This window comes from Lissotriton helveticus, chromosome 3_1 (assembly GCF_964261635.1).
Source record: "Lissotriton helveticus chromosome 3_1, aLisHel1.1, whole genome shotgun sequence".
In the NCBI taxonomy this organism is placed as follows: domain Eukaryota; kingdom Metazoa; phylum Chordata; class Amphibia; order Caudata; family Salamandridae; genus Lissotriton; species Lissotriton helveticus.
The window spans coordinates 359,040,054-359,067,408 of NC_136061.1; the positions used below are offsets into that span (position 1 = coordinate 359,040,054).

General features: G+C 50.6%; 1 protein-coding gene across 2 annotated transcripts in view; it reads right to left on the minus strand.

The window, feature by feature from the left end:
* Window positions 1–27,355, minus strand: part of TAOK1 (TAO kinase 1) — a 1,359,031-nt gene that overhangs the window by 1,042,166 nt on the left and 289,510 nt on the right. For both annotated transcript variants that reach the window (XM_078680056.1, XM_078680057.1), the window contains exon 4: window positions 4,915–5,016. In XM_078680056.1, the coding sequence (XP_078536182.1) occupies window positions 4,915–5,016 (102 nt within the window). The remainder of the gene's footprint in view (window positions 1–4,914; window positions 5,017–27,355) is intronic.

Consider the following 27,355-nt stretch of genomic DNA (forward strand, 5'->3'; position numbering starts at 1 on the left):
ACTTTAGTTTCGTTTTTCGGATCAGAAAAAATCTTGAATAGAAACCTTCTCCTCTTTGTGATAGGGGAACACGTTGGATCGCCCCCTTCCGAAGCATTTGTTGAACTTCCAATTGCAGAAGGTTTAGATGTTTTGAAGTAGTGGCGTGGGGAGCTCTTGTAGGTGGAAACTCCTGGAATTCTAGTGTATGCCCATGTCGGATGATGTTCAATACCCACTGATCCGATGTTATTTCTTCCCAGCTGCTCAGATGTTGAGATATCCTGCCGCCCACTGGAGATACCAGAGGCGGAGGAACAGTTGGCAGAGTCAGGAGGCCGCTATTGACGCTTGCCAGCGTCTTTGCCCTGACGCCCCTGACGTCCACGAGCGTTCTGACGAGAGAACGATTGAGACTGTGACTGTCTCTGATAATATTGATTGCCGTACTGTGGTCTGTACGACTGCGACTGCTGCGAGTATCGCTGTTGCTGATAACCACCTCTTGGAGAAGTGAAGCCTCTTCCTCTCGCTCCACGGAATGGTGTCTTTCTATATTGTAGGTTCCCCAGAGCCCTTGCTGTCTCTGTGTCCTTCTTTATTCCCTGTAGGGTGTCATCGACATGTTTCCCAAATAACATGTCCCCATCAAAGGGCAAGTCCAGAATCTTATTTTGGACCTCTGGTCGAAAATAGGTCGCTCGTAGCCACCCCTGCCGTCGAAGAACAGCCGCGCTGCCCAGAGCACGGAAAGAAACGGTGGCGATGTCCATCGCACAATCAATAATTTCAGAAGAAGACCGTTGTCCTTCTTCCAGAAGTTTCCGAGCTTCAGCTCTAGGGTCATCCGCCAGTAATTCCACATAGTGCGCCACATCACTCCACATCTGGCGGTCATATCTTGCTAGAATCGCCAAGGCATTGGCCGCCCTGACCAACAAACTAGCCATAGAAGAAAATCGCTTTCCAGCGTTGTCTAACCTTCTACCCTCCTTGTCCGGTGGAGTTGTGAGGGTGGCCGAAGGATTCCGTGATTTCTTCTGCGCCGCCTGCGATATGACTGAGTCTGGTCTAGGTTGTCCAATCAAGCAGGCGGGACTGTCATCCGGAGCTTTATACTTTTTCTCCAAGCGTGGAAGTGTTGGAATGACTGTCGCTGGAGACTGCATCACCTTCTTTCCTTCATCCCAAATGTGCTCTACAATGGGAATCGAACGCACTGTCTTACGGTATGCCTCTTTAAAATCATACAAAAAACAATCCGTAGATGTTGCCGGCATGGCTAGCTTAAAGCGTGCCGTGGCTCTTTCCATCAAGCTGAAGAAACCTCCCACATCCGCCGGAGGTGAATCTACCGGGTCCGGCACCGGAGAAGCCGGATCCTGTGCTATATACTGGTTCCATTCGTTATCAGGATTCTGATCCTGGTTCTGTTCATCCTCATCCGAGGTATCATCCTGGACCTGTGTCTGCCGAGGATATTCCCTCTCCTCTTCCCCCTGTGAAGGGGCCACAGACTGAACTGCCATCACCTGAGGCTGAACATGCGCCTGACCTTCCACTGGTCGCGACCCTTGCCTGCTTCTATACTCCTCCAGCATTGCTCTCAAGTCCGTCAAAAGACTCATAGGCATTGTAACCGTGCCCTGTTGTGCCTGAGTTTCCTGGTATGCGACCTGTTGTTGATGTCGCTGCTCCTGCCCATAATAGTACTCATCATCCTGGTCAGAATCGTGGTATTTCAGATGCAACTGAGATGGGCTATATGCATCCCCATACATCTCATTCTCCGAGTACTCATCCTCATCCAACAACAGGGCTGGGGGTAATGATGACACCTTTCTAGGTGAAGTCATATCCGGCGTTATTCTCCTCTTCCTGGTGCCTCTATCACCTGCCGTCGACGGCATCTCCATAGTCTGAACCGTCGTCGACGGGACCGTCGACGAGACAAACTTCACCGTCGACGGGATCGCCATCGTCGACGGGCTCGTCATCGTCGACGGGTTCGTCATCGTCGACGGAACTGCCATCGTCGACGGGCTCACCCTCGTCGACGAGATCGTCGTCGTCGACGAGATTGCCACCGTCGACGGGATAGTCATCGTCGACGGAATTGTCTTCGTCGACGAGGTGGTAACCGTCGACGTAGTCATCGTCGTCGACGCTGTAGTCGACCCAGTCTTCGTCGCCGGCATCGTCGTCGAAGTCCTCGTCGACGCTGTCGTCGTCGTCATCCTCGTCGTCGATGGATGGCTCGTCGATGTATGAGGAGACAAAGTCACCACAGAGGCTTTAGCGCCTTTTTTGACCACTGTTGAAGCCTCTACAGTTGGTTTCTTGAAGGACTTAGAAACTTTCTCCTGATGTGAAGGCCCAGCCGAGCCCTCATCCAGTTTTGCCTTCAGCACCTGAGGTGCTAGCCTTTCCCTCTCCTTTACACTCACGTGAGGAGATTCGCTAGGCCCGGGCTTGCCAGACCTATCAGAGGTCCCACGCAAAGCCTTTGAGGGGGGTTCAGATGAAACTTCCTCAGATGGTACACCCCTCTTCAAAGATGTCTTGGAAGATGATGATCTGGCATCTTCATCATCACTAGAAACCACTTCTTCCTTCTTTTCCAACTTTCTCAGCCAAAGAAGTAACCGTCCTTCACGATCTCGAAGAGTCTTAACAGACATCATCCTGCATATCTTACAACCCTCTGGCTTGTGGTCAGGGTATAAACAGTATATACAATCCTTATGTTTATCCTCAGTATAAAGTCGTTTTTTGCCACAAGTGGCACAAGGCCTGAAAAGGCTCTTCTTTTCCTTATCAGCCATAGTAAGAATTTAAAGGAATCCTGTCAAAAAACAGCTTAAATAGTACCTCAAAGTAGAAGTTAGAGCAGAGCTCTAAAGAGACTCCCTGTCATCAACGATGCGGTAGAAAATCTGAGGCTCTGAGCTTTCTCAGGAAGGTTCCACAGGGTGAGGCTAATCTGATTGGTTGCTAATGTGAGTTTGGGTCCTTTTACATAAGGACACCTATAGGCTACAAAATATAATGAGGCCTAGGCCTAATTTTTTACTTTTTACACCTATTAGGGTGTATTTACCTAAGTATATATTTATATATATATATATTTATTATTACCGAGGCTCCCAGTCCGACGACGGGGAATGATACAAGCAATGGGAATCTATGAAAGTTCCAATACTGGAGTAATGTGTTTTTACAGGTGATGCAAGTAACTGCAGTCTTTAGGCAGTGTAATTACAACACAATAGAGGGAGCAAGAGGGTTGAATTGTATGCTTCCAGAACACTGAAAGAGTCCGAACAATTATCCAGTTGTAGAAAGAGAGCTCCTGGCATGCACTTGGGCTACCAACATCTTCAGACTACTTTTATGGGGTATGCAAATTGTCCTCAGGACAGAAAACAAACCAATTCGGAGTATATTATCACTTGGTGGCAGGACATTATGTGTAGCTCAGTCAGCAAGTTTAGCTGTTAAGCTTGAAGACCTAACAATTTCATGTTGAATATGTCCAGGGCAGGGTTAACGTTCATTCTGATTGCATGTAGCGTTTGCCATTTGAGGCGGATCAAACCTGTGAGAATTGTCACAAAAAATATGAAGTGGCTTGCAGGCTTTCACAGTAGAAGAAGCCATGTAGGAGACTATGCATTGATGTTCTGGGCCCTTTCAGTGCGACTCCAAAGACAATTTTATGCCCTTGTGTATTATTTCACAAAGTGGCAGTAAGCTAGGATCACAGAGGAGGTAACATCAAGGGACGTGAAGGAGTTCCTATTGGATATTTCTATAGGGAGAAACTACTTCAAGTGTTGATTTCAGACAATAGGTCCCAATTCGTAAGCAAGGAGTTTGGGCAATATCTATCTAAGTGTGCCATTGAACATATGAGATCTGCTATTACCCACCAAGCCAACTATCAGATTGAGAGTTTAAACTGTGTTGTTAGGGAGCCTGTCCAATTGGCAGTAAAATGGGGTTTGTCTTGGTGCAAGGCACTTCAAACTACTTGGGTAACTAAAACCAGATTCCATAACTGGGGAGTCATCATTTGAGCTGCTGAGCGGAAGGAATCCAGAGTCTAAGTTGGCCCTGTGGCAGCCTAAGAAGCGTAGTAAAGTTAGCAATTGTAGTTAAGACATTGATTTTTGCAACAGTGAAGGAGCAAGGGGAGAGATACCAAGACAGAATGAAGCTGTATGTGAATGGTAAAGAGAAAAACCTACAGGCCATGCTTGCAAAGTCAGATGTGGGTTTGAATTAAATACCCTGCAGTCTTAGAGAAGGAATTGCATAGGTGTTCTGATCCCCATTGGGCTATAGTGGTGTTCATAGTGAGGTTGTTAAGAGTTGAAAGAGAGAAGATTTAGAACGAAAGCAATCTTTCAGTATGATCTGGCCTGGTTTACCCATGCCGAATACAATAATCTTTGAAATTCCATGTATCAAAATCTATTTTTTTTTAATTCAGAAAAAAACCTTCTTTTGAGAATTATCACAAGCACACTGAAATAACAGCTTTTCACCAAAAGAAAGAGGAGTAATTTTAAGGAAAAGCAAGTCATAGACAATTGCAGCTTATGCCAAACTCACTGCTTCGTCTACGTAAATAAAAAAGGAATGCCCAGGCTCACTCCATTTGCTGCAGTAGATTACCAAAATCGAGGCACTCTAAATGCCCATAAATTTATTATTATTTCAGGAGGGTACGTCAACAAAAATGATCATTTTCAAATCAGAATAAGGTATCCGAAATGAAGAAGTTCATATAATGTTATCCTTGCTGAATTTCACAATACAGGAGAAGTTGTACAAGATTACAAACCCACATTCCGGCAGTAGCCCCATGGTACTCACAACAGCACACCCAGAATTTTTAGACAAAATAGAAATCATAAATTACAATCTTACCCAAGCGGTGTGTTCCCGTAGGTAGCATCCTTTGTATTCTATGCTGTTTGGGTGCTGTATTCTTTGCAGGAACCGGACTTCCTTAATAATGTCTTGCCATTTCTGTCGAGCAAAATAAAATTATTTCAATATATGACAAATATGACCATAGCTGCTAGCAAGACTTTTTAATAATGCACTTATTCACTAAAAAGCTACAAGGCATAAACTCTGTTTATGGACACAACAAAGTGGCTTCGATTTGATCAAAGAACTAAGAATTTCCATCTCAACAAGCTATGGCAAAGAAAACAGGTTTAGGTTATGAATAAAAGTGCCTTGTGTCATTGATGGGTTGAGGCACTCAATAAGTCAAAAAACATGCACATTCAACCATCCACGGACTCATTTTTGATTTCACCCTCTAACACAACTGCAATTAAACACAAACTCAAAAATGTATGCAAGCTAAATTTAATTAAAATAATACAAGCAGAAAAAAGAAAACAAGTTGCATTCTTGAAATTGCGGACATATGATTTCAATAATGAAACTAAGAAAAGTAGCAGTTGTCTGTTTCGAAGAGGTATTGTACCTAGTCTATCATCATTTTAAAGTGACAGCATGGCAGCCACATTAAACCTTTCCGTGCATCGGACGACCGGAAGCCGCCCGACATCAAGGAGGGCGTGTGCGTCGGATGGCTCCCGGCCATCCTAGCACCCACCCACTGGGAAGCGCTGACGCTCCGCCCCACCTCCCCCCATGGACCGCCCTTCAAGCTGACCCCACCGCGGAAGGCAGGGGAAGCCCTTCCCCTGCCTCCCCCACCCCCCTACACGTCATCTCATGACAGCACGCGAGGCGCGTTGATGTCATTAGAGGATACTAGATGCACTGGAAGCCATTTGCTTCCAGCGCGTCCTTTAAACAGGAGGTAAGTTTCTCCTCTGGGTAGGGGGGCATTTTAACAAAAGAGGCATCGGGGGAAAGCAAGGGTTATCCTTTCCCTCGATGCGTCTTTGAGCATTCCTGCTGCACAATCGTGCAGCAGGAATGACCACTAGACACCAGGGAAATTTTTTTATTTGAATTTTTGAATGTCATTAACTGTTTGCAGGGAGCGGACCCTTAGGCAAGGGTTGCTTCCCTTTTGGGGGCAATGTTTTTTGGCTGTGTCTCGCCCCCCACGCCCCCGGGGGGGGGCAAATCTTGCCTTTTTTTTTTTAGCAGGCCCGCTAGAACACCAGGGATTTAATTGTGGGGAGTGACCCCTTGGGCAAGAGTCGCTCCCCTTTGGGGACAATGTTTGTGGCTGCCCCCCCCCAGGGGAGCAGATCTCGCCATTTAATAAAAGAAATCTGGCCCACTAGACCACCAGGGATTTATTTGTGGGAAGTGGCCCCTTAGGCAAGGGTCCCTCCCCTTTGGGGGTAATGTTTTTGGCTGCGTCTGCCCCCCAAGGGGGCCAATCTTGCCACTTTGTTAACTTTGCTATCGAGCCCACTAGATCACCAGGGATTTGTTTGTGGGGAGTGGGCCCTTGGGGAAGGGTCACTCCCCTTTGGGGTGCATTATTTTGGCAGTTTCTGCCCCCTATAGGGCCACCAGGGATTTCTTTCTTTTTTTTTGATGTTGGAGTGGGGACGCTCCCCTTTGGGAATCATTATTTTGGCAGTTTCTGCCCCACTAGTCCACCAGGGATTTCTTTTTTTTTGTTTTAATGTTGGGGAGAGGGTCGCTCCCCTTTGGGGAGCATTATTTTGGCAGTTTCTGCTGCGCTAAGTCACCAGGGATTTCTTTTTTTTTTTGGGTGGGTTTTTTTATGTTGGGGAGTGGCCCCTTGGACAAGGGTTGCTCCCCTTTATAGGAGGATGACTGGCCATTTCTGTCCTTTTTGGGTGGCAGATCAGCCGTATTTTTTTAGGCCCATCTTTCCCCAAGGGGGCAGAAGCCACTAGACACCAGGGTTTTTACATTTTGGTGTTGGGGAGTGGCCTCTTGGGCATGGGTTGCTCCCCATTTACGGGGGTGAATATTTTGGCTGTTTTTGCCCCTCTTCGGGGCAGATCAGCCTTATACTCTCAAGCCCACTTATTCCTTAGCTTGGCTGCAGATTGTGTGTGGACTGGTGCATTATTTGCATATGTGATAGTAAGGTTTATTATTTTTCCTTTTTATTTTAGTGCAAAGCTTTTGATTCTTGTTTTGGCAGTGGTTCTGCAGTTTTGCATAGTTGCCTTTATTTGGTAAGAAGCACAAGTTACTACTTGTGTAACGATATATCTGTAAGAGACATTAGTTAGTGATAGATTCCTTACCTTAGAATATCCCCAGGCGTCAGACTGGAGCCGGAAATTTTTCCGTAGCAATACCCCTGCACGTCGGTAGGCGTCGTCCGCGGCGTGATAGAACCACCACTGGGGCCAAGAAACTAGGGCCCTGAAAGGGGATGACCTTAACCCTAGATATCGGTTCGCAGAACGGGGAGGATGGGTGGGTCGGTAAGGAATCTATCACTAACTAATGTTTTTTACAGATATATCGTTACACAAGTAGTAACTTGTGCATCTGAAAGAGACACGTTAGTGATAGATTCCTTACCTTAGAATAGATACCCCAGCAATACCAACCCCGGTGGTGGGTCTGCGAACCAATAATCACACCAGAAAGTCCTGGAGGACGGAACGGCCATGGAAGCCATCCCTCCGGACTTGACTGTCCAGGCAGTAGTGTTGTGCGAACGTGTGCAACGAGGCCCACATAGCTGCCTGGCAAATGTCCTGCAAGGGCACTCCCCGGCCCAGGGCAGTTGTAGTCGCCGTGGCCTGAGTGGAATGAGCCCTCAATCCAACAGGGGGCTCTTTCTTAGCCATGGAGTAACATGCCTGGATACACAAGATGATCCACCGGGAGATGGTTGGCTTGTGTACCGCCTTCCCCTTCTTAGCGCCCACGTAACCAACAAAGAGTTGGTCATCCACCCGGAACTGGCGTGTGCGATCCAAGTAAAATGAGAGCGCACGTTTTGGGTCCAGACTGTGGAGCCGCTCTTCCTCTTTAGAGGGATGCGGAGGCGGAAAGAAGGTTGGCAAGGTGATGGACTGCCCGATGTGGAAGGCTGAGACAACCTTGGGCAGGAAAGATGGCTTGGTACGCAACACAACCTTGTCCGGATGGACAGAAAGGAAAGGTGGAGTACAAGAAAGGGCCTGGAGCTCACTCACTCTCCTGGCAGAGGTGATGGCAACCAGGAAAGCAGTCTTCAGAGTCAGAAGGCGAAGAGGACAGTTGTGAAGTGGCTCAAAGGGAGCGCACATCAGGAAAGTAAGAACAAGGTTCAAGTCCCACTGGGGATTCACGAAGGGAACAGGAGGGAACATGTGTGTGATACCCTTAAGAAATCTATTTACAATAGGGGACTTGAACAGAGAAGGCTGATCAGGCAGCCTCAAGAAGGCAGAAAGGGCAGAAAGGTAGCCCTTGACAGTGCCCAGAGCGGAGCCCTGCTGGGCAAGAGACAGAAGAAAGAGGAGAACCTCAGAAAGGGGGGCAGAGAGTGGGTCCACAGCCTTTGCTGTGCACCATGCCACAAATCTGTTCCACCTGCAGGCTAATACCGACTTTGTGGAGGGACGCCTGGCTGCCAGAATGACATCACAGACTTCGGGAGGCAAGTCAAATGGCCTCAACTGTCGCCGCTCAATCTCCAAGCTTGTAGGTGGAGACTGGACAGGTTCGGGTGGAGGACCGTCCCCTGCTGCTTCGACAGAAGGTCCTCCCGAAGAGGCAGACGAATCGGGGGACCGACTGACATGCTGAGTAGCTCGGGATACCAGTATCTTCGTGCCCAGTCCGGAGCCACAAGGATAACCTGGGCCCGGTCGCGCCTGATCTTCAGCACTCTGGGCAGAAGTGGTATAGGCGGAAAGGCGTACAATAGACCGCAACTCCACTCGCGACGAAAAGCGTCTCCGAGCGACCGCTGCCTTGGAAATTCCAACGCGCAGAACTGATAACATTGCGCGTTCTCTTCGGTGGCGAATAAATCTAACCAAGGCTCTCCCCACTGCTGAAAGAGGCCTTGCGCCACGTTCGAGCTCAGACGCCATTCGTGATCCATCATGCACCGACGGCTGAGTTCGTCCGCCCTGGCATTCAGAGAACCTGCCAGGTGTTGAACCACCAGGGTCACGCCCTGACGTTCCAGCCACTGCCAGAGGCGCAGAGCCTCCTAGCATAGGGTCCACGACCCCACCCCGCCCTGTTTGTTGCAGTACCACATGGCGGTGGTGTTGTCCGTGAACACCTGCACTACACTCCCCCGGACAGAGGGGAGGAATGCCTTCAGTGCTAGACGAATCGCCCGTAACTCCAACAGGTTGATGTGGAGCCGGGCCTCCGCCGGAGACCAGAGTCCTCTGATCTCCGCCTCTCCCATGTGGCCACCCCAGCCCTGGAGGGACGCGTCCGTCACAACTACGTGCTCCGGGTGGGGTAGGGAGAGGGATCTGCCACTGACCTAATCGCGGTCCGTGAGCCACCACTGCAACTGTCTTGCAGTGCCCTCCGAGATCAAAACATGGTCGGACAAGTTGCCCTGATGCTGGGCCCACTGAAACTTCAGGTCCCACTGCAGAGCCCGCATCCGCCACCGGGCGTGACGCACCAGAAGGATGCAGGAGGCCATCAGTCCCAGAAGCCGCAGCGTCACTCTGACCGAGACTCGGGATAAAGGCTGGAAGATTGGAATCAGAGCCTGAATATCCCGAACCCGCTGTTCGGGAGGGTAAACCCGAAACTGCGCCGAGTCCAGAACCGCTCCGATGAAGAGTAGCTTCTGAGAGGGACACAGGTGCGACTTCGGCACATTGATGGAGAATCCCAGCAAGTGCAGGAGGTCGGCCGTAGTCTGGAGGTGGCTGACGACTGTCTGGGACGAGCCCGCCTTCAACAACCAGTCGTCGAGGTAGGGGAAGACTGACACCCCTAACCTGCGCAGATGAGCTGCGACCACCGCCATCACCTTTGTGAACACCCGTGGGGCGCTGGTAAGGCCGAAGGGGAGCACGGTAAACTGATAATGCTCGTGGCCTACCGTGAACCGCAGGTAATGCCGGAGGGCCAGCAGGACGGGGATGTAAAAATAAGCGTCCTGCAATCCAGTCTCCGGGGTCCAGGGCAGCTAAGACCTGAGCCAAAGTCAGCATCTTGAACTTCTCTTGTCGGAGGAAGCCGTTGACGTTCCGTAGATCCAAGATAGGGCGCAGGCCCCCCTTGCCCTTCTTGGGCACCAGAAAGTAGTGGGAGTAACATCCACACCCTACTTCTGGCCCAGGCACGCGCTCGATGGCCCCCTTGGCCAAGAGGGCCGTGATTTCCTCTTGCAGAAGTGATCCCCCGACACGCGGTGGAATTGCGGTGGCACGGCTGGAGGGGTCGCCTCGAAGGGGAGGGAGTAGCCCCTTCGGACGATTTGCAGCACCCACCAGTCTGACGTGACAGTGCGCCAGTGGGAGTGGTGATGGCGAACCCTGCCTCCCCCACAGGCGTCACATGGGCCTGAAAACTCGACTAGGAAGGTTTTAAGGCAGGTGCTGCGGAGGGAGGTGTGGACTGGCCTCGCCGCTGACCCAGACCGCCGCCACGGCGGTTTCCAAGGCCGCACCCGCGCTGCTGGGCATTCTGCGGTGCGTGGCTGGCAGCACGTGTGGGGACACCCCTTCCGTGGCCACGAAAGGAGCGAAAGGCACCCGATTGCTGGCGCGTGGCCGAAAGGCCTATGGACTTGGCCGTTGCCCTGGAGTCCTTAAAGCGCTCCAGCGCATGGTCTGCCTTGTCGCCAAAAAGGCGACGGCCATCAAACGGCATGTCCAGAAGAGTGGCCTGGACATCGGCCGAAAAGTTGGCGGACCTCAACCAGGCGTGGCGTCTAACTGCCACCGTCGTTGCCATCGCCCTGCCCAGTGAGTCCGTGGTATCCAGCCCACAGCGGATAGAGTATCGTGCCGCATCTCTACCCTCCACAAGGGCTTGGGCGAGTTGTGGCATTGTGGCAGCACGTCCGCAACCGTGTCCCACAGGGTGTGGGTGTAGCGGCCCAAGAGACACGCGGTATTGACAGACCGCCGTCCCAAACTCAGGGACGAGAACACCTTCTTTCCGAACTGTTCACATCTCTTGGATTCCCGGGCGGGGCCGTCGGGAATGCGGTCTGGGAAGTGGAGGCCTGGATAACCAGGCTCTCGGGGGTGGGATGGTTGGACAAAAAGCAAGGGTCGCCCGGAGCCGGGCGGTAGAGTCTGGCAACGTTCCTATCCACAGGCGGACCTGTGGCGGGCTTGGACCAAGTGCCCACAAGAACGTCACATAAGCCTTCATTAAACTGCAGCAGAGGCTCACTGGAGCTTGCCTGCGGTTTAAGAATCTCAGTGAGGTTAGTCCTCACGGCTGCAACGGGGAGCTCAAGGCCCAAGGCCTTGGCTTCCCTCGTCAACACTACGCTATAAGCAGCCCCCTCCTCCGTAGCCACAGTGGGAGGGGAGACAAATCCAGTGTCTGGCGAGGTGTCAATACCACTGGCCTCCCCAAGCTCATATGTCCAGTCCTCTTGAGACTGGCAGTCCTGTGCCAGAGGGTCCTCAGACCCCTCCCAATCACCTTCGTCACCAGTCTCCTGTAACCCAGGGTCAACAGACTGGACCTCCTCATGTAAATAAAAATCTCCAAAGGCCGTCTGAAGCGGCGCCCAGAGTCGGACCGAAGGGAAGATTGGGGACGGCGTCCACAATGGGCGTCGGGGGCAAAACCCTCGGGGCCGGCGCCGGTGAGGTCGTGAGGTCGACCGGCGACGCCCCGGATCCGGGAGCGGATCCGGTGAGGTCCTGCGGCGCCGGGACCGAAGTCGCCGGGGGCCAAGCTCCCGGCGGCGTCGGGGCCAAAGCGCCCGGCGGCGTCGGGGCCAAAGCGCCCGACCCGCTATGGCCTCCAGCCGGGACCACTGGGCCCGAAGGCGCCGCGGGACTCGGCTGAGGAGGGAGGGACCTCATGGCCATGAGGTACGGCTCGACCTCCTCCGGTGTCGCGCCGTGCCCAGGGACCCGAAGGTGTGGGGCAGGCGGCGACGCTTGCGACTCTCTTGGAGCCGCGTGGGCGGTGTCGCCCGAACCCCCGGCCGCATCGTGCGAGCGTCGGGGTGGGTCGGAGGAGCGATGATGCTGCTCCGACCTCTCGTGCCTCTTACCTGAGGACTTGGAACCCGACGACCGATGTCCACTCCCGGAGCTGCGACCTCCCGTGGGACCAGGACCTGGAATGGCGCGGGGGCCGACTGCCGGAGCTCGAGCCGCTTGCGGGACCGCTCCCGCCTAGCCTTCGACGTCAGGGCCCGGCAGTCGGAGCAGGTGCGGTCGTCGTGGTCGAGGCCTAAGCACTTCAGGCACCGGTGATGGGGGTCCGTGGCCTACATCAGTCGGTCGCGCTTCGAACAGGTCTTGAACCCGGGCATCCCTACCGGCACAGTTGGAGTCGAAGACTCGAGTAGAGAAATGATCAAAAAGATCAAAAAGTTTAGTAAAAAAATGACTAGGAGTAGAGCTTCTCCGGATCTGCGCTAGCTGGAGCGAAATAAAGAAGAACTGACATCAGCGCGCATGCGCGGCGTCTAAGTACTCAGACGACGTCATTCCGGCACTAACGACGCCGACGACGGACGCGGAGCCGCGGACGACGCCTATCGACGCGCAGGGGTATTGCTACGCAAACATTTCCGGATCCAGTCTGACGCCTGGGGATATTCTAACTTAAGGAATCTATCACCAACGTGTCTCTTTCAGATAACATTTTTTGTTGTTTTTACTCCAGAGTATTATTGTCATACATTAATTATTTTTTTGCAAGTGGTGTCATAATGGCAACATATTTAGTTAGTGTTTTGACCATGAAATTCTTTGCGATGTGTTTTGCATTTTCTTATGTATAATTTTCATTTCTTTTTTTGTGTTATATTGTTGATCCTTACTGTGTCTGTGCAGAGTAGGTGGTGGCGAGTCTAGCTGCTTCTGGCAAGTGAGTGGTATAGTTTTGGAGTATATAGGTCTTCGTGATAAAGCCACATTTACAAAGTGCTTGTTGTGGACTTGTTTGACAAGTTATCTTTATAAGTAAGGATTATGGCTAGCCGTAGAATCACTGCTCAGCAGGTGGTTGGTATGCTTTTTGAATTTTCCTCTGAGCAGGATTAGGAGACTGACAGTGCATCCGAGAGAAAGAGAGGAGGGAGTGCAAGATTCTGGCAGTGTGTTTTCTGTCAACGAGGAATCATCTGATGATGAAGCTACTCTCAGTGCGGATGAAGCGACTCTCAGTGCGGATGAAGTGCCTGTTTTAGAGGAGGACACTGATGTGCCGATGGTGCAGAAAGAGACATCTGGGATTGCAGTCTGAGGCTGCAAGGTTTCCTACTGGAATATTAAGAATAATAAAATAATTATAAAAGGCATTTGTAGAGCGCGCAGCTACCCCAAATGGGGTGTCCCGGCGTTATTGCAGACAGAGGGGAGGGTGAGGTGCCGGGCAGAACTAATCGTTCCAACTAAAAAGACAGGTTTTCAGGGACTTACGGAATTCCTGTTCGGACTGTGTCATGCGCAGATTGAGAGGGAGGTTGTTACAGCATTTGGTGGTACCAACCTCAAATGTTCTGCCTCCCATTCTCGCTATTGCAAAACGGGGTGTGGAGAAAAAAAGTGTTTTTTGTTAGACCTTAAAGATCTGGTTTGTTGATAGGGCCGGAGTCTCCTCCTCAAATAGATCGGCCCTCTTCCTTTATCTGCCTGGAAGGCAAATGTCAGGGCCTTAAATTCGATCCGTTTGGCTGTTGGCAGCCAGTGACTTTGCCGAAGGTACGGGAAAATGTGGCGTTGAAGTGGGACACCACAGACCAGACAGGCTGTGGCATTTTGAATGATCTGGAATCTACGGATCAGGCGAAGCGGAAGGTCTATGTACAGGCCATACGCATAATCAAGGTGAGAGTTGATCAAAGCATGGACCACGGTTTTGCTGGTTGCATTAGGCAGGAAGTTGATACATTCCCTAATAGTTTTATTTTTGCTAAAGCAAGCTGCAGAAACTGTTTGAACATGCGTCATGAGGGACAGATCTTTGTCCCATCTCACACCTAAATTTTTAACCGAGTCCTTTGGAGTGGGAGCGTTACCCAGTTCAGAAGGCCACCATGCATTAGGCTGGAGAGGGTTGATTAAAAAACAGGACCTCGGTCTTAACGGAGTATCATCCGCATATGATGTTACTTTTATCCCTGTTTTGGAGATGAGCTCCGCCAGGGGAGTTAGATAGACATTGAAGAGGAGCGGGCTCAGGGGCGAGCCCTGGGGTACTCTCCATTTAAGAGGTTTGGGGGGTGAGTCAGGACCTGTTGATTACGGTCATGTAGAAAGGATGATAGCCAATTCATCACTGTTCCCTGGATGCCTATGTCCTTTAGAAGATATAATAGGATGGGGTGAGAGACTGTGTTCAATGCTGCAGATAAATCTAACAGTACCAACATGGCCTTAGAGCCTCCATCCACTGCCCAGCGTATGGAGTCAGCCATTTCAATCAAAACAGATTCAGTGCTGAATCCTGGGCGGAAACCAGACTGGGATTCATGAAGGAGGCTGTTACTCTCAATAAACCCAGCCAGTTGCTGGTGCACTAATTTATCTAAAACTTTCGCTGGAGCGGGGAGCAGAGACATAGGTCTGTAGTTGCTAGTAATTTCAGGGTCAGCGTTGGCTTTTTTTAGTATGGGTAGGAGAAAGGCATGTTTCCAGGGGGTTAAGACACTCCGCTAGGGCACTATATTGTTTTGCGGGCCAGGGGACCCTGATTTGTAATTCTGAAGTTCAGTCAGCGAGGCTTCAACCGAGATCTCCACAAATTCTGAGAAGGCTGGCCTCAGGGTCTGCTCAAGATTATGATCATTGGCCATCTGATAAACGTCGGGTGAACCAGGGAAGGATGCATAAATCAGAGCGATTTTCTCCTCGAAGAAATCAGAGATTTTGTTGCATAGTGTCTGTGGGGGAGGATGGGCGTGGGTAAGCGCAAGGGTGTTGGTGAAAGTCTTCACGATTTACAAAAATTCCCTAGAAGAGTTCTTAGCATTGGTAATCCTTTCGGCAAGAAAGTCTCTTTTTTTTCCAATGAGGAGCTTACGATACTCTTTAAGCGCTGCCCGATAGCAAGTTTTACTTTCATCGGAGTAGGTTAAACTCCTGACAACGTTTTTACATTCATATTTTTTAGCTCTGATCTCCTCCGAAAACCAAGGAGCAGAAGGGGACCTTCTAGCATAATTTACTGGATTAAAGGGGGGGGGGCAAGGAGTCAAGAGCTTTGCTAACCCATTTATTTATGTTTGAGATGCTAGCCTCCAGATCATCTGAGAAAGGAGGGCTTGGAGTGCTTCAGGTGTTGAGAAAGACTCGGGGATAACCCTCCTCCAATTCCTTCTAAGATCTTTGGGGATGGAGGTGGCTCTCCCAACGCTTGTCAGGTGTAGTTGGAAAGGGATCAAGAAGTGATCTGACCACATCACCGGAACAGGTGGATGGACTACGGTGTCGGGAACGTTAGAGCACATCAGGTGAAGTTCTGGACTCTGGGTTGATCCAAACATGGTGCCGCTGGTGTTGCCTGCCTTTAGTGGTGATGCAGGGGATAGAGTGTATTGTGATTTTTATTTGCCTATTCAGTTTTTTCAGTTGTTTATGGTTGATGTATTTTTGGCTGAGATTATTGAGCAGAGTAATTTGTATTCTGAACAGTTTTTGAGATACAACAGTGCAAGATTTAGGCCCTGCTCTAAAGCTACCCGGTGGACTCCCACAAATCTGGATGAGAAGAAGTAGTTTTTGGGTTTGACTTTTTTGATGTGCTTGATAAGGAAGCATTCCCTGGCTTCATATTGGACTGCCAGTCCCTTGATGACAACGGCCATATTTCCTGCATTTACGGGTCGTGTTGAGGGCGGAGCTTGCCTGACTCCAAGATGGCCACGAGTTAGTGCAGCTCCCTGGATCGCCACCATTAATCCATCAAAATCCTAGCACAGCTCCGACTTTTACCCTGTGTGAGAGATGTCTTTGACTTGCTGCTACTAAGAGCCACCTATTGCCCCATGCGTGAGTCAGTTCGCTGTAGGGAAATGGAGGTTTTCGGCTGTGACGCATATCTGCCACAGCGAGGGGTGAGGCCTTCCAACGACCCGGATCTCCAGAAAGGGCCGCAACGAAACAATGAAGCCAGGTGGGCGCCCCGCCTCGAGAGAGACGTGGCGGGCTCTGGAATCGAAGTGTGTCGCAGAGCCGGTGGTGAGCCGCGACAGATCGAGTGACGCACGCAGTGACCAGAGCTGCGCAATGGTGGGCGGTGAGGCGGGCCCACGTGGTGTGTTTCCCTGGGGGCAGCTGCCGGCCTATATGGTGACGATAACTCGCTGCTGGTGAGAGGCCCCGCGTATGCAAAAAGCGAATCCACCGTGAGGCGGACTTCCCACTAAGCCAGCATCGGCAGTAGTGCACATACCCAGGCCAGGGGTGACTTAAGGAGGCCTTCCGACACACACCGCACCAGCACCCAGGCCTGAATCGCCATATTGGAGACAGTTCACTGGTACTCCTGGGATCACATGAAACTGCGCAGACCAGGCTCACCGTGCTTGGGGGCAAGAACAGACTACCGAAAGGACATAAATAAAGGTCGACCGGTAAACCATCATGCGGAAGTCCTCTCGCTGGAGGGGGAGAAGCCATAACAGAGAGGCCATCATCGGGTGCGTGGCATCTGCTGGTCACACGTAAGGTATTGCCGCAGATCTTGCGATGCTCGCTGCGTGGGCGTGGCGATTGCCTCAGGGGCTTCACATTGCTCTTAATCCTCAGTGGGGCTGGGCCCCCAGCCTGAATTGCATTGAGCCACTAAGATACTCTGTGCAACACTCTTGCTCTGGGCACCTCCCCACACCATGGGCAAAACAGACAGGCTCCAGCCCAAACTGCATTTCGACCTGCGCAAGACTCCCAAATCTAGAGACCCCACGTCAACGGAGCAGGATGCTGCCTCTGACGATCCAGAAGCAGGAGCAGATATAGATGTAAAACTTGCGTTCCGCACTATGCAACAAAGTCTATCGAAAATGGACAGTAAGATTGATGCACTGTTATTCCGAATGGACGGAATGTCGGAGCGGCTGGATAAACATGGAGACCGACTTGACACAGCAGAGCAGCGCGTGTCTGATTTGGAAGATGTTGTGCGTGCAGACGAGGAGACAAAGAGAGAGACAAGATCTTGCGCGTGCTGCAGTTAAAGGCCGAAGATCTCGAAGCGCGATCAAGGAGAAACAATGTGCGCATTCTTGGTGTGGCACCAACCAACACTGGCAACATGTAGCAGTATGTAGAGCAGCTACTTATCACACTGCTGGGTCGGAGCACTTGCTCAGAAATATTTATCATAGAACACGCACATCGCTTGCTGGCACCCAGGCTGATTCCGAGGGCACCTCCTCGGCCAATCATTAAGCAAATATTGAACTACAGAGATCAAGATGCAGCCTTACGAAAAGCATGGGAGCTGGGATCTCTTCCTCATGAGGGATCGGAAATATCTCTCTTCCCGATTTCACATTGCAGGTGCTCTTCATTCCTGCAAAAAAGAAGCTCTGCGAACTGAATCTGGAGTATAGCATGCTTTATCCAACGAAGTTACAGCTCAAAATGGATGGTAACGTTCTTTTTTCCCCATATCCCAAAGCTGTTCTGCATGCCATTAAAGACAAAGACCAGCGTCTGAAACTACGGAGTTCGACAACGAAGTTCGCCGACCGCCTCGCAGTCACACACAGAGGATTCCTCAGGAAATTGTGAAAAACAAGATCTTGGAAAATGACTACACGGACTATGCTGTGATGACTGCCTCTCAACGCAGCATAAGACACTATTGGTAACTAATGCAGGGCGCTGTATTGAGGTAGTAATAAATGCCAGGTCATGGTGAGGACCAAGTGCATGGTTTGAAGTTGTCCGGATAGACACTCCCGAGTCCCGAAACTGACTGGCTAATACAGGTGCATTTTTGTTAGGGAGCATAAACTGGGTCAATTTGCATCTCTCAGCGATATTCACTCATGCAGTTTATAGATGTGTGAGTTGACATGGTGGCGTAGAGAGTTAACACAGATGGCAACATCTACCCCCAAGTGTATCACACAATCGTCTTTGCTTTTTGGGGGGGTTTTGTTTGTGTTCAGGGAAGTGGGAGGGGCGGGAGAAACGCATACTTCCACGACTGTTGTGGGGTATCTTTGCGTGGGTGGGAATGTTAGCTTGTTTTGTGAAGATGACCGTTTAGACGATGAGTTCATACCTTTTTTTCCGCACAGTGCGTACTGCAGATATAGAGGTCCGTCTTTTACAGGAGTTACATGTAACGTATGGCCACTGAGGGTGCGAAACAGCAGGTTCTTCAACTAATGACTTTGAACGTTTGTGGCCTCAATGATAACAGGAAGGTTAGAAAAATATGAGCCTACCTAAGGAGATACTCTGTGTCTATTGCAATCTTAAAGGACACGCACCTCGCCCTAGCACGTAGCAGGGAGTTACACCAGAGGTTACAGGGAACATGCTACTTAGCTGATTTCACTTCTCACGCCAGAGGGTTCCTATAATGGATTGATAAAAAGGCTGGGGTGGCAATGACGGGCCTGGTTAGTGACCCTCACGGCATGTTTGCAGTAGCACTCTGTAAAAAAGGAGATTTCAAATTCGTATTAGTGGGAGTATATGGCCGCAACTATGACGACCCCCAATTCAACAGATCACTGGCTGACAAACTGGTACAATGGAGGAGTATCCTGCAGATCTGGAGGGGTTGGGGGGACGACTTTAACTGTATATATTGGATACCACCTTGGACAGGTCTAGAGGCCCACCCAGACGACCAGTGGCTGCCGCAATGGCCATACAGGACATTATGCATAAAGAGGGTCTCAATGATATTTGGGGATATAGATCCCCTGCTACACGAGGTTACACCCATTATTCCTCCGTCATTGACACCCACACCCAGATAGACTTCTGGCTAATATCTGGGGGCTAGACAGGAGGAGGCCCTCGGTGAGCCGCAGTTAGAGAACCCTGTGAGGCGACGCAGGTGTGCCCCCCCCACCCCACCCCCCGAGGGAGTGCTGCTGCTCTGGGACTGCATGGGCGCCTGTATATGCGCAGTGAGTGGTGCCTGCGGTTGGCACCGGGACCGGCACTGCGGGACTGCCCGTGTATGGAGGTGAGGCCATAAAGTACATTGGTTGTGATGTAGAGGTGACCCCCTGGAGAGCTGATATTGAAGTGTGGCAGCGGTGCGGGGAGACTAGAGTGCCTCCCTCTTCCTGACCCCCTATAGGGGACCCGGTGCTGAGTGAACAGGCAGCGCAGTGGTGTAGAGGGTTGTCGACCGTGGCGCTGACCAGGGCGGTGCGGACCGGTGTACTGCGACCCAGAGTTTGATAGAGTGCGCCACGGACTGCGCTGCACGCACACAGTCGGGACTCCTGTGCAGAGGGGGCAGCCATGGTGTATGCAAACTCGACCCAGCCGAGTTGGGGGGTGCCGAACTGTCAGTCCGCCTCCCTCGCAAGGAACGGGCCACTGCACATGCCACAATGGGGCGAGTATAGGGCAAACTGCAGGACACTGCGGCTGGACTCGATTGGATCCCTGGCACTGCGATGTCGCTGGGTGGCTCCCAATAGGCTAGCTGCGCAGCATCTACCAACACAGGGGAGGCGGCGGACAAGCTGGACTTGATCTTGCAGGTAGTGCGTGACTCTAGGAAGGCCACAGAGGCCCAGATCGGCGCTCTTACATCTGGTCTGTCGCTGCTCCGGGCGGGTCACGCCAAAGCTTGCGGATCGGGTGAGAGACCATGGGGAGGAACTACAGGCCTGGTCTCCTCAACAAACCAGGAATACTGCCGATATTAAACAGCTCCGGTCCCAGGTCACCACCCTCATGGACCGCGTGTAGGATGCGGAAGGTAGAGCACGGAGGGACAACGTTCGCGTAATAGGAATGCCGGAGCGAAGCGAAGGGGCTGATGCAGCAAGATACATGTAAGTTTGGCTCAAGGAGCATGTAACCGTGGAAGGCCTTTCGGACCACTTTTGCATTGAATGGGCACACAGAATCCCCACGGGCCGCCCAAAACAGCCACAGCCCTGCCCCGCCCCCGACCGCTAATAATTAAACTGTTAAACTACAGGGGCCGGGATGTGTTGCTACAGAAGTCAAGAGAGATGCCCCAAATTTACTTTGAGAACACTAAAGTCTCGCTGTACCCAGATTACACACTGCCAGTGCAGAAACAACTCTCCTCCTTTCTATTGGTCAAAAGAAAATGCGAGAGCTGAACTTGCAATACGCCCTCCTCTTCCCGGCGTGGTTGAGGATTATCCACGAACGGAAAGCGTATTTCTTCGAGACCCCAGGTACCGAGGAGTAATGGCTGAGGTGATGGAACTGGGGAGGCAATCAATGGCTAACGCTCAGTCCTCGACATCCACCATGCAAAGAAACCGCGCAACGGGCCGCCGCGCTTCCAGAAGACTGCGCAAAAGGAACACACAGCTCCGGCCTACAGCCCAAAAGATGCAAGGCGATGAGCAGACGGCGATCATGGCGTCCTCCTCCTTCCGGACTACAGCGCAAATTGACGATCGACTACGTCGGAGGTGGACACCCAAAGATCGGACTAGGATGGGAGTGTGTCCCTGTTCCCCTCATTGACCCCACAGACACCGGATGGATTAATTCCCTGAAGCGAATGGACAGTATTACGGACTTGCAACTGAACAGTAATGTACATTGCTGCGCTATCCTTGCCACCATATTTGTTGTACAGGCATTGTATCCCTTGTAATTAAGGCCCGGGTCAGTTTGACACTCAAGGTAACTCAGAGGAGGAAGAGGCGCTGCATGGGTAGGTTTGGCCACGTACCCCAGTATGCGAATGCTTTGCATAGATGTTACACAGGTTTCTTTGTTTCCTGTTTTGTTGGGTGGTCCGGTATAGTTCCACGACCGGACCGAGTATTGGGGATTCTTGGGGTGGGTAAGGGTCCTGTGGGATGCACTCTCCTGCGCTGGCGCGGCACTACATTAACCTTGATGCCTATACGGTGGCCACATCCAGACACGTGATGCAGATACAGAACAAACTTACCATAATTACATGGAATGTCAGGGGTTCGTTCAAAAGCGACAGAATACTCGCGCAGTTGTTAAGATGCAAGGCACAGATAGTATACTTGCAAGAGTCCCACTTGATTGAGGGGGAAGTGGGGTAGCTGCGTAAAAAGTGGAGAGGGCAGGTGTTCTCAACCACGAGCTCAGGGTTTGCGCGAGGCGCCACGATATGGGTCAGGCATGGAGTACCGTTCAAGTTAGTGGAGCAGAAGGTGGATCAGCAAGGGAGGCACGTCCTGGTCAGGGACACCTTGGATGGCCAACCGGTAGTGCTGGGATCAATCTATGCACCAAACTCAGAACAGGACAAGTTCTTATGTAAATTGTCAGCTGCACTGATGGGCTGGGAGAGTGATCTGTGGATTATTGGCGGGGATTGTAATGCCGTGATGGATGTATTGCTGGATAGGTCGCACCCTCCTCTGCATGGGACGGGGGTCTGTAAGCAAGCAAAAGCATTTTGTGACTGGGCGGAGGGATGGGGGTATGTGATGTGTGGAGAATGAGGCATCCGGCACACAGGGCGTACTCTTTCTACTGGCCAGTACACGTGCTACACACACATACCAACAGGATGTACTGCTCTAATACCATTGCAATGCAGGTACTGACCACCACATATTTAGCGAAGTCCTTCTCCGATCACAGTCCATTGGAAGAGGTGATTGGATGGGGCAGGGTGCCCACCCCAGTGCCAACATGACGGCTGTGGCCACAATTGCTGGAGGACTCAGTATTCCGCACTACCATGTCGGACACCATCCAGCAGTATTTCGCAGACAACAGCAACACAGCGCCTACCAGGTTGATCGAATGGGACGCATTCAATACAGTACTCCGGGGGAAAGCCATTGAGGTGACGGTAGGGACAAGGCAAGAACTACATATGTCCTTGATTGACGTGGAGGAGAAGCTGACTAAATTGGAACAGGAAGCTAAACTGAACGAGGAACAGCGAGCCCACCTACAGGAAGCAAGAATCAGACATGCTGAACTTTTGGAGTCCCTCCGAGTCATAGACTACCAAAGGTACACTCACATGACCCACACGGAGGCTGACAAGGCAGTGACATTACTGGCTAAACTACTGCGAAATGACCACCCCCTACTGTGGTGATTACCGTCACAGGGTGTGTAGTGGACACCCAGGGAGAAATTAATGAGGCCTTCCGGCAATACTACGCACAGCTTTATAGCGCACCAGAAGAGGGAGTCGGTACGGATGTAGATGAGTTTTTATCCGCAGTTCAATGCCCCCAACTTACGGCGGATGCTCGGAAGGATTTGATGGGCCCGGTTACTTAATCGGAAATTAGGGCTGGCATTAAGGGCCTCCCCCGTAATAAGAGCCCTTGGTTGGACGGCTTAACAGCCGAATTTTATTCCTCCTTTGCGGACATCCTTGTACCCCAATTGGAAATCCTTTATAGGGAGGTCTTGAAGGAGGGAGCTTTGCCCCTCACTATGGCGCAGGCGCTGGTGGTATCACTCCCGAAACCGGGTAGGGACCCCACAGACATGGCTAGTTACCGACATCACTATTGACGACGGAGTACAAAATACTCAGCAAAGTCCTGGCCAACAGACTCTTGCCAACCCAACACAAACTGATCCACATAGACCAGACAGGCTTTCTGCCAGCGCGTAGCACATCCCTAAACGCCAGAAAGCTGCATCACTTACTTGCAGAGGCCCAAACCGAACGGACTTTGGGGGCTGTATCTCGTTAGATATGCGCCAAGCGTTCGATATGATTAATTGGGAATATATATTCAGGGCCCTAGCACAGTTTGGTCTGCCAGAGGAGTACATTGCTTGGATCAGACTGCTATACCACGCTCCCACGGCTAGAGTGAGGACAGGAGGGCATATTTCGGCGGAATACAAGATACATAGGGGCACGAGACAGGGTTGCCCGCTCTCGGTGCTTTATTTTTATATTGGCTCTTGAGCCCTTGGCAGTAAAGATCAGGGCAGACCTGCTTGACATGGGGATAGCTGTGGGCGCTACCACGCATTTGTTCTCGGCCTACGCCGATGATATCATACTATACCTACATGACCTCCGCTCCCCCATGGATGCTATGGATGCGTTATTTGCCTCCTTTGAAAGACTGCCAGGTCTCGCTATTAACCCGGCGAAATCTACGGTCTTCTTCTTTAAAGAGCAGGAGGCTATGCCGGATTTTAGATTTGGGACGCTGAGTTTTAAGAGCGCTCCCCATACATTCAAATACTTAGGAATCCATGTATATAGGACCCAGGCAGATAGGCTGGAGGGCAACCTGAATAGAGCTCTGAGAGCCATACGGTCCAGTGTTAGCTTCTGGACATCCCTGCCGTTGTCGGTGGCAGGCAGGGCAGCGATCGCCAAAATGGTGGTCCTTATGCAACTACTTTATTATTTTACGAACATACCGCTTACGCTTCCAAATACTGCCTTTAAATTGATGTACACCTTACTAGTTGAACTTATTTGGGGGTCGGGCAGGCGGAGGATCAGCCTGAAGGAGTTACAGCGGGCACATCTGGAGGGGGTCTGGGGTGCCTGACCTAAGGGCATATTTTTACGCCTGTCAATTACAGTGGCTGTCCAACTGGACGGCAGGGCGCAACTTGCAGGAGATGGGATGACAGAACGAGATATAGACACAGGGGAGTTACATACCCTTTTGTTGCCGCATAGTAACATACCGCGGGACCTTCCCCCCTTCTACATACGACGCTACAATGCTGAAGGGCGGCGTTGCAATATGCAAGGGGACCCTCAACCTATGCCGGCAATATACCTTTGCTTGGCATTCCCTTACAATGCGGTCCCCTAACGACGCGCAGGCTTACACCCTGGGCGGATGTGGCAGTCACTACAGTTGCAGACCTCTTTGGAGATGGGACGCTACTGGACCAAGATCATTTTGTCAGAGGAACGGGAGCGCCAGATCGTTTGTACCTTCTGCACGCCGCCTTACTACAATATGTACGGAAGTATTGGGCACCGCAGAGACAGGAGCCCCCCCATTAATGACCTGGTAAAAACACTGTACTATATGGGATGGGGACGTCACCTCATTAGGTGGTTATATGTAGGCCTGTGATCACATACACAAATTGACCTGACCCCGCTACGCACAGCCTGGGAAGGGAATTTAGACAGGGCACTTGCGGACAAGTAGTGGGAGAGGGTGCTGGAGCACCCTATAAAGGTCTGACGGAATGCACGCTTTAAATATATACCAACTATGATCCTACACAGGGCATACCTCACACCACATAAACTTGACAGGATGTACCCAGCAACGCGCCACCAATGCCAATTAGAGGGAGCAGATCTAGCACACATGCTATGGTCCTATCCGCGGATCGTTCGATTTTGGGCCTTGATCTGGGGACACACAGCGGAAATCACAAACAGAGAGTTAGTTGATGCGATGGGGGATTGTCTCCTTGGGCTGCAGAAGGGAACTTCTAAGCACAAAGTGCAATTTAGATTTGAAAATCTGGCGCTCCTATGGGCAGTGCGAGCGATCACCATGCGGTGGAATGTCTAAGATGCCACCCACGGTACACGCATGGCACAGTGAACTGTTGAGGTGGGGAGTAGCAGAGAGCGCTGCATTGTGGCGGGAAGAGGCTAGAGGACTGCGCCAGACCCTAATGGCACTGGATTGGGATGTCAGGTTGGAGGAAGGTAGATCTTTGGACATATCCATAGACACTAGTGTTAGCAATTCCTAGGGTGATGACTAGACCTATGAGTGAGAGCGTCTTGGGCCTGGGTGTCTGCGGAAGTGGGAAGAATGTACAGACAATGATTGAACTAGTGCCGGCGGTCGAACCAGGAGAGGCTCTATATGTATATATGCAGGATAAGAGGGTGGGTGACACACGGTTCCGTTGGGGTTTTTTGTATTATAAAGGTACGCAACGTTATGTTATGACAGAACAGGCTGACACAGCATAATAATAACACTCTCCCCCTGGCTAGGACGGGTTTATGTCATAATGCAACTGGAAGATGATGCCATGATTGGAAACACACGACAATGGATTGATGGAATATGTACCAAGAGCACTGCGATACTATATTGTAGTAAATGTCAGTTGTACGAGACACAGATATGCTTTATTGTAAGCCTGTAAACCGTGAAGAAAAAAGTAAATCAATAAAAAAATATATTTTTTTTTAAGTATATATTCGGGGGGTGGTGATTCCACACATGCAGGAGTGCTGCGCTCTATCCGAGGCAGGCTGGATCTCTAAGAAAGGGATATAGTACGCATGGAACGGGATCTGACCGGGAGTGTAACTGCCCAAGCTACTGAGAGCCCTAAGCAAAAACTGGTAGAGGTCCAGGACATTGCCAATGAGGAAATCAAACACATGGGTAAATATGCTTCGGCACGCAGCTACGGAGAGCGGAATCGACAGGTGCTACATTGGCATGGTTATTGAGGCCCAACAGAGAACTAGATAAAATGGTAGGCATGACAGATGAGAATGAGGATCTCTTGAGCACCACGGAGGAGATTGCAGTACATTTCCGCTCTTATTACCAGGGGTTGTATACTTCCCAAATCCCAACAGACAATGCCCTAGAGGATTATCTAGCGTATATTAAAACGCCTTGGCTGGTAACTGAACATAGGGAGCACTTAATGGGACCACTGACAACCGATGAGATACGCATCGCGTTGGGTGGGATGGCAGCTGGGAAGACCCCAGGGCGATGGTCTTACGGTGCCCTTCTATATAGCTTTCCAAGATATACTAACCCCCTATCTCAAACTGCTCTATGAAGAAATGGCGGAGTCAGACACCATGCCGCCTTCTATGTGTGAGGCTGTCATACATAGTCACATTACATAAACCAGGAAAATTGCCTAGTAATTGCACCTCCTACAGACCCTTATCCCTGCTTAATGTGGATGCAAAGATTTATGCTAAAAGTTTAGCAAACAGGCTGGCCCCAATGTTACCCAGCATTATTCGACCGGAACAGGCAGGGTTTGTTCCCAGCCATAACCTATCCCTAAATCTTAGGACGCTGTTTGTTGTGGTGCAGAGTGTGAATCCAGAGATCAAGGCTGCTGCAGTATTTCTCGATGCAGAGAAAGCTTTTGAGTCTGTTGAGTGTTGCTTCATGTTCGCATTGTTGCGCAGGACTGGAGTAGGTGACCTATTCCTTCTATTGAAATAAACAAAGAAGGAGTGCCCCAAATCAATAAAAAAGATTTTTCAGTCCAATGCTGCAATCCATAAGTTCTTTATTTTCTGCTTGTTCCAGTTTTTCAGGTTTATCCAACAGAACAAAATATATGTTCAATCAAAAATTTCCACGTTTCATAGTTCCTGAGCTGATAATCACATATGATACAGCCTAAGCGTTTCGTCCTAGTCGGAAATCATCAGGGCTTCAATATCTTATGTTCCAAATTCAATACGGAAAATATCCTAATAATACGCAGTTCAATCACTTCTACCATTAATTAGCCTCAGTCAGTTCTCAATGGCGTATGTATCATTCATAGTACTTCTGATAATCAATCAAGTTCCCAGCTTTACCCCAAGTCGCAATTCAGTCTTCAGGAGCTTGCTTCCCAAGGTAACGGTTTTTCATTTATTCAAAATCGCACCAATAGTCTCGCTAATGTTCAAGCGATGTAGATCCTGACATCCTTTTACAGCGACACACCCGACCGTGATAAATCAGCAGTAACCTATTCCTTCGATTAATATCAGAGTTGTACCGGATTGGAGGTCGCTCCTTTCGTTACCTGGCACCTCAACTTTGGAACTTCTTGCCAGTCCCTCTGAGAAAAAACTTTAATCTGCTAGCTTTCAGGAAGGAGCTGAAGTCCTGGCTGTTCGTTCAATAGTTGTTCTTCTTTGTTTCCTTTGCTCCTGACTTCTGCATCGGGTTTCTTGAAGCGCCGGGACACTCCTCGGAGTAGCTGAGCGCTATATATAAAACCGATTTTAACATAACATAACATAACACATCGCCCACCGCCAGAGTACTGATCGGGGATGTAGTCTCACAGCTATTTAATATCACGCTGGGAACCCGGCAGGGCTGCCCGCACTCCTCGTTCCGGTACACGATTGTCACAGAAGAAATGCGTTACTTACCTGTAACAGCAGTTAT